At 47.3% G+C, this 10,988-nt stretch overlaps 1 protein-coding gene across 1 annotated transcript; it reads right to left on the bottom strand.

Annotated features, from left to right (window-relative positions):
* Nucleotides 1–9,600: 9,600 nt before the first annotated feature.
* Nucleotides 9,601–10,299, bottom strand: LOC147641154 (pentatricopeptide repeat-containing protein At1g50270-like). The gene has a single exon (XM_086811726.1). The coding sequence runs from the start codon at nt 10,297–10,299 to the stop codon at nt 9,601–9,603; it is 699 nt and encodes a 232-aa protein (XP_086667852.1).
* Between the last annotated feature and the right edge of the window lie 689 nt (nt 10,300–10,988).

The raw sequence follows: 10,988 nt of genomic DNA, 5'->3' as shown, positions 1-10,988 counted from the left end.
CAAGGCAGGAACCTTGAATGTCCCTATGAAAGTTCTGCGACACTTTCCCTTGGCACCACGAGTTGAACACATCTTCCGCAGCCCCGAAATAGCCAAGCTTATGGATTGGAGTTCGAGAAATGCAAGTATAGACGGAGTCATGAGGATTCCAAGTGATAGCAAAGCATTTAAGCATATCGATGCTACATGGCCAGAGTTTCATTGGGAGCCTCGCCATATAAAATTTGGAGTTGGCTTGGATGGAATCAATCCCTTTTCCATGTGATCGAGCAAGTGGTCAACTTGGCCCATAGTTCTTATCAACTACAACATCCCACCATTCATGTCAATTAAGAAAGAGCATTTAATATTGTCTTTGTTGATTCCTGGTATGTGACAAATATTCTCATTTCTAAATAGCACACTCATTTCTATTTGAAAAATGTCAAATTTAAATGATGCATCAATGTAGGGAAGCGGCAAGTTAAAGACATCAACGTATATCTTGCACCGCTCATTGATGACTTGCAACAAATATGGAAAGTGGTTATTGATATGTCAAAAGCTGTGGGTAATAGAAGTTTCAAGGTTCGTGGCATTTTAGCATGGACAATACATGACTATCCTGCCTATGGCTTTGCATCAGGTATAGCAGGGCTCTTTAGTTGTTTGTTTGTTTATACAATCAAAAAATTTAGATGTTGAAAACATAAAAACAGTTTTTGTTTCTCTCAGGCCTATCAACAAAGGGTTACAAAGCATGTCCACCATGCGGTGATTGGCTACGCTCCAAATATAGTCAAAGTTTGAGTAAAAATATATACCTTCGACATCGACGATTTCTGCCTCCAGATCATGTGCTACGTTCCAAAGTGAATGCGAGACATTTTAATGGCAAAGTGGAGAATGGACGTTGTCCAACGTGAATGACTCCAAGAGATTGGTACGTCAAGTGGACAAACGGACCTCTAATAGATCCGGAGGCAGAACTTGCAAGCGATAATGATGACGAATATGATTTGCGGCAGTCGTCGAGAGGCAAGAAATCAATGACACAAAATTCATCCATATGGTATACGTTGGAGTATTGGAAAGATCTAAAAATAACTCATTTGCTTGATCCCATGCACATATTTAAAAATGTTGCACACTCGCTTTGGAATCATCTTATGGGCTTCAAGGATACAGAGGCTGCAAGGGCAGACCTAAAGATTTGCAACTGCAAACGATCACTATGGCCTATAATCAATGAGGAGACAGGAAATATTACTTATTCACAGGCACCATGGGTACTCACAAAGCAAGAGATAAGCGTCATCAATGAGCGGATACGATGCATACGTACTCCTACGGGCTATGGTGCTTCATTGCAAAACATGTTTACCATGGATGATAACTCTCTTTCGGGTCTAAAGACACACGACTGGCATAACTTCATTAAGGTATGGTGCCTCTCTAACATGTATCGTCAATTTCTAATGAAGGTGCCATTACATTATCATTTGTTAACACTAGAGCTAATCTGTGTGCAGCACGTCTTGCCACTTGTTATCGACGGTTGTTTGACTGAGGGTATTAGGGATGTTATATATCGATTGGGATCATTGACAAGGTATTGACAGTGGAACATCATATTGTTCTTACTTCTTTGTTACAAAAATCTTATGCTAATCACATTGTTTCTCTTTATAGATGGATTACATCCAAAGAGATCGACTCACGTGATATCCCGCAACGAAAGCTAGAGTGTATTGAGCTCCTTTGTCTGATGGAGAAGGAGTTACCTACCTCCTTTTTTGACATTCAAGTCCATGTTATGATCCATCTCGTTGAAGAGATAGAGATTGCTGGGACCGTGAGTACACGATGGATGTTCTAGGTTGAAAGGTACATGGGGGTATTGAAAGGATTTGTGCGCCAGCGAGCAAGACCCGAGGGATCCATGGTAGAGGGATGGTTGCTTCACGAGTGCATGTATTATCTATCTGAGTACTTGCAACATGTGGATAACGAAGCTCCTCCTGGTTGGAGAGAAGAACAATCAAACAACAAAACCACAGAGATGTTATGTGGGCAAGGGGTCCCACTAAAGATAAGTGCTGAGGAGAGGGAAGCGCTTAGTACTTTTGTGGTGTATAACTCAGATTGCATGCAAAAATGGATTGACAAGCATGACAAAGAATGCAAAGAGAGAAACAGGAGAAGTAGGGCATCCAAAAAGGGTCGGAGTGCACCTCCAACGATGAGCCTAGAATGGTTGAATACACATATCAGAGAGATGCGAGGGCAGGGGTTTGAAATCTCACGAGAAGAGTTTGAGCTTAGCCTAGGATGCGACACCATGGTAAGTTACTCCAATGTTATATTTTAATTTGAATAATACTACATGTTTTTCTGGATTCTAACCATACATGTTCATGTGGTTCCCATGTGGTTTTAGGTCTGAGCTCACAGTAACATGTGGGTGTGTGGTCAGCATCTCCGCGTCAAGAGGATTGATGATCTTCGTGTTACTCAGGACTCTTGCATCGTTGCATCCTTTCATCAACTCTCTCGTGCAAGTGCTTGTGACACAAATTTGATTGAGGATGAGCTCGGCTACGTAGGGGATCTGGAGGGCATATACGAAATTAACTATCGTGTTATGAAACAGGTACGCATGATTCGTTTCAAAATATTATGCAAACCAAATGATTGAAATATTCAGCATCTTTGAGTAACAAGTTTATATACATTATAATATTGCAGGTAATTTTGAAGGTGCGTTGGTTTCGAGCGGAGTACAAAGGAAAAAGGGCCACTTTGAGGCACGAACAAAGCGGCTTCTGGTCCGTTGACTCATCGAAGCTCCTACGAGCAACCAAAGAGCCCTATCTCTTCCCGATGCATGTGCAACAAGCTTTCTTTTACAAAAATCCAAATGGCAATCCATGGTGGCAAATTGTTCATGTGAACCCTAGAAGCCGAAGATTGTTTGATACCACCTTTTCTACTGAGCGTGAAAATACACCACACACAACAATGACCTCTACAGAGCCCGACAATACACCAGACACAACAATGACCTCTATATCACATGGGCAAGGAGATACAATTCTTCGCATTAGAGAAGCAAATTTGATTTCACAAACAAATGTCACACCACCCTCAACGGATGATGAAGGGGATGATCTGGGTAAAGATTTATCGGATGATCTAGGAGAAGATCTACTAGAGGCTGACATTGAGCAAATCTCAGAATCCACCTCGAACAATGCTCCACTCCCTGATGGACTCGGCATATGCCTAACAGAGATGGAACTTCAAGAGGCTATGGCTGACAACGACGAGGTGTTCTTAGAGATTGATATCTTTGGCAAGGCATAGTTTCCAATTGTTCATAAACAGCTTGGCTCATCAATTCAAAAGAAAATGGTAATGTGTTTCTACCTCGATATCCTTTTTTTTCATCGCTTGTTTTGATTGTACATGATACTAACTATAGGGTGGGGTGGTAGGGGGAGCCTCTTGGTCTTAGAGTGGCCTTATGCTGCTACTTAGGGGTTCGATTCCCCTTAGGCTCGTGTTCTATAGTCATGAATCCATGTACTATGCGTGTGTGTGTAAGTGCGGGAGTATGTGAACTTTCTAGAGAACGTTTCAGGTGTTTGACGTTCCAAACTTTCTTTATTTAATTTAACAATAATTCAACCATATTACTCAAAGAAAGAAGTAGACTTGAATAACATAGCAAAGCAAATATTTGTACCGTGCATTGTTCTGTCGATGCTTTAGAAGCGTTTGCATCTCATGCAATACAGCGGTCTCGTCCCAACCAACGCCGAACTCCTGCGCGAGGATTGCCAACACATATTTCTTGTCATTATCATCTTGATCCCTACAATTTGAAAAAAAAAGTCACTTTAGTTAGATTTATCATTTGATATCAATGTATACAGAGATTTTAAAAAATACATGAAAGAATTGGACTTACCGCCAGTGGATGTGTATCTTGGGCATGTATGTGTGCACGAGCTCTCTCAAGCGGCGACGGAAAAGTGCCCCATCGTCTACATACTACACTCGCCCACTCTGATCCATCTGAATGCTAATGGGCATCGTGCCCGATAGCATGCAAAGCTCCGAGGTGGCAGGTGGAGGTGCAGAAGGAGGCACACATGGTGAAGAGACTGGTGATGGTGATGGCTGACTACTACTACTGCACAAAAAACACATAATTTTTAAGATTCATTTTGGATGGTTTCATGAAAATTACACCTAGACATGGAGTAGATTAATGCATACCTCGAACGGCGGCGCCTCTGTGCCAAGGGAGTGCCCTCGGCCTGTGTCAAAACACTGGGGCCCGGCGTCTGCTGCACCTGCGTCTGCACCAAAAGCGTATGCACGGGTTGGGATGTGCCGCTACCTCCGGGAATAGGATCCCTCGAAGAGCCCTCCCCAAAGGCTACTGGCGGTACTAGTGTCGAGAGGTGAGTGATGATAACTCAAGCTGGGGTACAGTCATGGCAGCGTACTCAATCATATCCTCCTGGATGGACTCTCTGTCTACCGCCATTTGTCTCAAGATCCTCTTGATGACCATCAAGAGGGGAGCCTTTTCTTGCTCAGCCATAGCTATTTCACGGAAAAAAAATTGTAGTCAACTCATGAGAAAGAGAGAGCCAATAGAGATCATGCGTAAAGGACAACACAGTTATGTGCTTGGGCAAGAACTAAGGAAGTGCTAAAAAAGCAAGCAAGTACACCACACATTTTTCTCGGAGGAAAAGTCGTGAAACCAAGGTGCACATAGGCCAGCCAAAAGCTACTCTGCCCCCAGGTTATGCTCAAGTGATGCGTGGACTGCCCCTTTTATGTTCCCCTGCTACTCTCGCTTTTGTTTACAATATGCTCTAAAAATAACAAGCATGTATTCTAAAAAAAACGCAACTCTTTAGATCCCCACCTGCCATGGTTGAGCCTGATGCTCATCATGTACATGATGTACATAGACTTCATGTTTACCATGTCCAAGAAGTACATGGTCTTCTTCCTCGCGCTCCAGCACTATAGCTGCTCTAGGTTCCAATTGTGCAAGATGCACCATGTGTACATGCTCTCTCTCAGTTCCATGTGTGCTGGCCCTTCATCCTGTATAAAAGATGTCACCAACCTGTATTAATCAAATTTAATACATACATTAAGGACAATTACCAGAAGAACCATGGATGGACACCAGAAGCTCCTAATGTGACATGTAAAGGTCTTCGATCGTAGTAATCACAACCTTAGTCTAACTAAACTGTACTTAATGATGTTTAAGAGATAGACAAATATGTGTCAATGCAATGCAGCTATATTATATGATGAATGCGGTTACAATGAGATCCAAATGGATCTATACTGCTGAATATGCTGCCTATATGCTGAATATTCTGATATGATGAATGAACTGTTGTCCACTATCTTTCCCTTGTCTCCTGGGAAGGAAATGTTGAAGGGATGCTTTGGAACAGATGCTATGCTGACCTGATGATGAAACGCAGATGTGCTCCTGTTACTTGGGAAGGAAACGCTGAGGAGAATAGATGCGTTTGCTGAAGATGAAGTACTGAATGCTGATGATGATGCGTTGCTGAATGTGCTGATGCGTTGGTTGGATATGCTGCTCCCAAAGCTTCCTGGAGGAGATGCGTTGGAGAACACCCTGCTGAATGCTGCTATCTGAGATGCATTGAGATGCGCTGATGATAGATGATGATGATGTGCTGAACTGAATGCTGAGGTCTCTATATATATGGGTGAGGGGGGCTGGTCGGCCAGCCTGGCTGCAATCGGCCAGATGCAAAAGCCCATGACTGAATATATTATGCCAAAAATAGCATAAATGCTGGTCGGCTGAAGTAGCATCTTGTCGGCTGATGTAAACAAGCTGTCGGCTGCCTCCACAAGCCCTAAATGCTGGTCTATATGGCTAATGTGATGCTACCATGCTGAATCCAACTCATACCATGTGGTACATGCTGAAAACATTCATTTAAATGCCTGAATAATGCCTGATAAATCCTGATGATACTTATGATGCTAAAATGATGCCATGTCACTGTACACCTGAATGGTGTGCACGTGACATTCCCCGCTGCTAAACTGTTGCTGGGTGATATACCTGGCAACCTTCGACTCCTCTGTGATCCTTCTCCTCCGAACCATTGCCCCCTTCTGTCTTCTGCTACCCGGACTGAGGTCGTCTGCAGGAGTGAAATCCTTCGAGCCAAGACTCTATGTACTGCGGGAACTGAATGGCAAATGCTGCTAAACTGCCTGGAAATACCTGAGTCACCGCTGACCTGTCTCTGGAAACCTTTCATCTACCATCTCTGTCGTTCCTGAAGCTCTGAACCTCCTAAGGCAATGTTGGAGCAAACTTCCGTCTTCTGTGGAAGAGAAACCCCCTGCATCAAGTTGAAGCCCAAAACTTATGTCCTCCTTTGATGATGGATGTCATTCTTTCCTAGAGAGTTCATGGGCAACATGTATGCCTTGCAAATGCAAGATGGACTGCTAAGATGACTGCTAAGATATCTGATATCTGATAAATCCTGATGATACTTATGATGCTAAAATGATGCCATGTCACTGTACACCTGAATGGTGTGCACGTGACACCTAAGCTATTTAGTGAGAGGTAGTCCTAAAGATATTGTAAGGCTCTGATATGAGCACAAGTACAGCGAGATGGTATGGCTACAAGTAGCTAGTGAAGGATAGATAAGTTTAATACCAGCCAGCTGTGGATTGCTGTGGATTAACTCCTCGCAGCTTGCTGTGGATTAACTCTTCTACAATTTCCTAAGTATGGAAACCTAAAGGCCACTAGGGCAGCCCATGTCCCTAAGGCATATGATAGAGAGAGAGAGAGAGAGAGAGAGAGAGAGAGAGAGAGCATAAGGGCTGGGGGTGCGTGTTAGAGCTAGATCTAGCCTACAAAGGAAATCGCACACCAAAACTGGCTAAGGTCATTTATATCAGCAGAAAGGCATATGCCAAAAGTGAATCGCAGCTCTAAAAGTGAGGAGAAAGGCTCCTTTTGCTCAGCGCAAAAGGAAGGAGGCCAGCCAAGCTGAGAATCACCTTTAGACACCCCCCCGACCGGCCCCCCGCCGGGGAGCCGTGCCCGAACACCCCCCGGCCAGCCCCCCGGAGCCGTGCCCAAACACCCTCCCCGGCCGTTCCCCCGGAGCCATGCCCGAATACCCCCCGGCCGGCCCCCCGGAGCCGTGCCCTCATGCCCCCCGGCCCCCGCGGTGCCGTGACCGAACACCCTCCCTCGGCCCCCGCGGTGCCGTGCCCTGAACACCCTCCCCCGGCCCCCACGGAGCCGTGCCATGCCGTCACCCCGGTGAGCCCGAACAGCCTCCCCGGCCCCCGCGGTGCCGTGTGCCCGACCACCCTCCCCGGCCCCCGCGGTGCCGTGCCCGCCCGAACACCCCCCGGAGCCGTGCCCTCACGCCCCCCCCTCGGCCGGCCCCCCCGGAGCCGTGCCCTCGCACCCTGTTGCCGTGCCTTCACGCCCCCCCGACCGGCCCCCCCTCGAGCCGTGCCCTCACGCCCCCGGCCCCCGCGGTGCCGTGCCCGAACACCCTCCCCGGCCCTCGCCGGAGCCATGCCCTCATGCCTCCGGCCCCCGCGGTGCCGTGCCCGAACACCCTCTCCGGCCACCGCGGTGCCGTGCTTTAAAGGCTGGTCGGCTGACTTGAATGCTGTCTGCTGCCTCCACAATCTATGGTACAAAAAGGTACATGTCTGCAGCCCTTGGCTGCCTTCTTGAAAAGGTGATAACACCCCAAAATTCAGTCCCAAACTAGGACTCCTACTGACTCTTACCCCTAGTGGGCTGAATGATTAAAAACAAGGAGCACTTGGGCTATTTATAGCCCCTTTAAATGCATGGGGAACTGGCTGACTGCTGGTCGGCCCGTTCATAAATTTTTTAATGCTCTTTTAAACACAGTCGACTGGATCACTCCTGCGCATGCTGCTGCCCGACTGCTTTCCAGTCCACACACACCCTAGCGCATGCCTGCTGCCTCTATGTACTGGTTCAGCCGACCATGGCTATGGGCAGCCGACACCTTCTGCAACCAGCCTACTCAGCTCTTGTCCTGCTGATGTCAGCCGACAGTCCTTTCTGGAACCAACCGACTGCTTCTTGCTCCAAGTCCTGCTCCATGTCCACCTCAAATGTTACACCTGAAGCTCCTACACTCTGGTTCTACCTATCTTCTACTGGTTCATACTCTTTATCTGGTTGCCTTTTCTGGATCTAGCCCTGAGAATGTCCATGGCATCTATGATGCACATGACATCCCCCTCTGCTAAACTTGATGACGGGAATCCAACCTGCTCTTGGATGACTGTCATCATCCCATTGACATCACATTGAATCACCATCCATCTGCCATCACAATCATTGAAGGCAAGCTGGGGCCGGAGGCATGAGGGCATGGCTCCGGCGAGGGCCGGGGAGGGTGTTCGGGCACGGCACCGCGGGGGCCAGGGGCGTGAGGGCACGGCTCGGGGGGGGGCCGGTCAGCGGGGGGGCGTGAGGGCACGGCACCGGGGTGCGAGGGCACGGCTCCGGGGGGGCCGGCCGAGGGGGGGCGTGAGGGCACGGCTCCGAGGGGTGTTCGGGCGGGCACGGCACCGCGGGGGCCGGGGAGGGTGGTCGGGCACAGCACCGCGGGGGCCGGGGAGGGTGTTCGGGCTCACCGGGGTGACGGCACGGCACGGCTCCGTGGGGGCTGAGGGAGGGTGTTCAGGGCACGGCACCGCGGGGGCCGAGGGAGGGTGTTCGGTCATGGCACCGCGGGGGCCGGGGGGCGTGAGGGCACGGCTCCGCGGCCGGGGGGTGTTTGGGCATGGCTCCGGGGGAACGGCCGGGGAGGGTGTTTGGGCACGGCTCCGGGGGGCTGGCCGGGGGGTGTTCGGGCACGTTATCTTCAGCTTTTTCATCCTCTGAACCCACATTCTCATCAAGGCTTTCCTGACTGGTTGAATTTCCTGTATTGATCATCCTGCTCATAAGAAGCCTATTTTCAAGGGTTGTTAAAACTCCATCTCCATTCTCTTTGCCAGCTAATGCAACTTGCACAAGTGTTGGTTTGGCATCCCCCTAGTTGAAATTCTCACAGCTTTTACTTTCATAAGATACAGTTTGATTGTTCTCAGAGCAGTCCACAAGTGTGTTTCTAGATTCCCCATGCGTGTCGAGAATATCTGCAAAAGATAGCATTGCATCGTAGTATTGCCCATCTTGCATGGTTAAGCCAACATCATCCTCGTTCAAACCTTCTAGTGATAATGGGGTTGAACCCCCATTGACGTTAACCTTCCCTGTTGTCTCAGAGGCTGGTGCCTTACGCTCAGGGTAGTCCATATCTTATATCTTTGATATGCCAAGTTTTGAACACCCTGGCTTCACTCTCCAGACTCCCACATTTTGTATACATATTGATAAGGGCAATCCCAACCACTGCATCTAACTCAAAGCCACTAGCCATCAAGCGAGCATGGACTAGCTTGCCTTGGGAAAGGGCAGCTATACTTGAACATGCATTCAAGGCACTGATAAGAGTAACATTATTGGGCATTTGCCTCTCCTGTTGCATTTTGTTCAAAAAGTCCTGCTTGTCCATGTCCATGTTGAGAATATCCTGCAATCATAGTAGTCCATGGCACCACACCTTCTTGTCCTAAACTGTCAAACACTCTCTGAGCTTCCTCAAGAGACCCAAGTTTTGCAAGCATATCAATTAGCATACTACTGACGCATGCATCCAAATCATAACCACTTTCGACAACATATCCATGAATGAAATTACCCCTATGATCAGCTGATGTACTGGCGCAAGCTTTCAAAGCACTTACAAGAATGGTATCCTTTGGCTCCATCCCTTCCCGCAGCATTTGCTCAAAAAGATGGAGAGCCTCCTCACCCCGCCCATGCTGAACATACCCTGTAACCATTGCACTCCATGTCACCCGGTCATGTTTTGGTAGCTTTTCAAACACACTCTGTACATCTGCAGGCCTTCCACATCTAGCATACATGCCAATAAGGATACTCCCTACAAATACATCAGTTTCAAACCCACTCTCAACTACATAGGCATAAGTAAGCTTGCTGTGCCCTAAACTTGCCATATAGGAACATGCTTTCAAAACACACACGAACGTAATTGCGTTGGCTTCATGCCATGTTGTTGCATTTCCTGAAAGAGAAGGAGAGCTTGGTGACCATGCCCATGCTGAGCGTAACCTCCAATTATTGCATTCCATGTCACCGCACTTGAAATGGGCAATCTCTTAAACACTTTATATGCATCATACAGGCTACGACATATGGCATACATGCTAATAAGGGTATTGAAAACAGTAATGTTTGAGTCATGACCACTCTCAAGTAAGTGTCCATGGACCAGCTTACCCTCATGAAGAGTTTCCATACTTGAACATGCTTTTAAAACAGCAACATACATGTAATTCCCTGGAATTACACTTGGTTGTCTGTTGCAATTTGCTGAACAAATGAATCACATTTCCACCATATCCAAGCTTTGCATGTGCTAGAATCACAGCAGTTCATGCTAAGACATTCGGATTCGAAAGCTTAGAGAACACATCATTTGCTTCCGGTAAACTACCACACAACGCATACATTCTAATGAGATTCTAATCAAGTGGCTTCCCAAGAAAGTGTTGAGCTCATATCTTCTTCTCCTTATAAGAGAATGCACTGTTCTGCCAGTATCCAGGTCCCTTTTGTCAATGCACCCTTGTAAGAGATAGTAAAACATAGTGGTAGAAACATGAGAGCTGTGCCCGTCCACTGTCAGGTTGTCCACAGTCCATATGGCTTCATGAAGGCTACCCTGATTACAAAGCTTTTTCAATCCTTCAACAAATTGCTGTGGGTTATCATGCTTTGCCATCCTGCATCACATATGAAGCCTAGCCTGCCTTCCCCT

The sequence above is a fragment of the Cibotium barometz genome, chromosome 2 (assembly GCF_041138505.1).
Source record: "Cibotium barometz isolate CiBa-2024 chromosome 2, ASM4113850v1, whole genome shotgun sequence".
Lineage (NCBI taxonomy): Eukaryota > Viridiplantae > Streptophyta > Polypodiopsida > Cyatheales > Cibotiaceae > Cibotium > Cibotium barometz.
The sequence above is the reverse complement of the archived record's forward strand: the minus strand, read 5'-3'. Positions and strand labels throughout refer to the sequence as shown.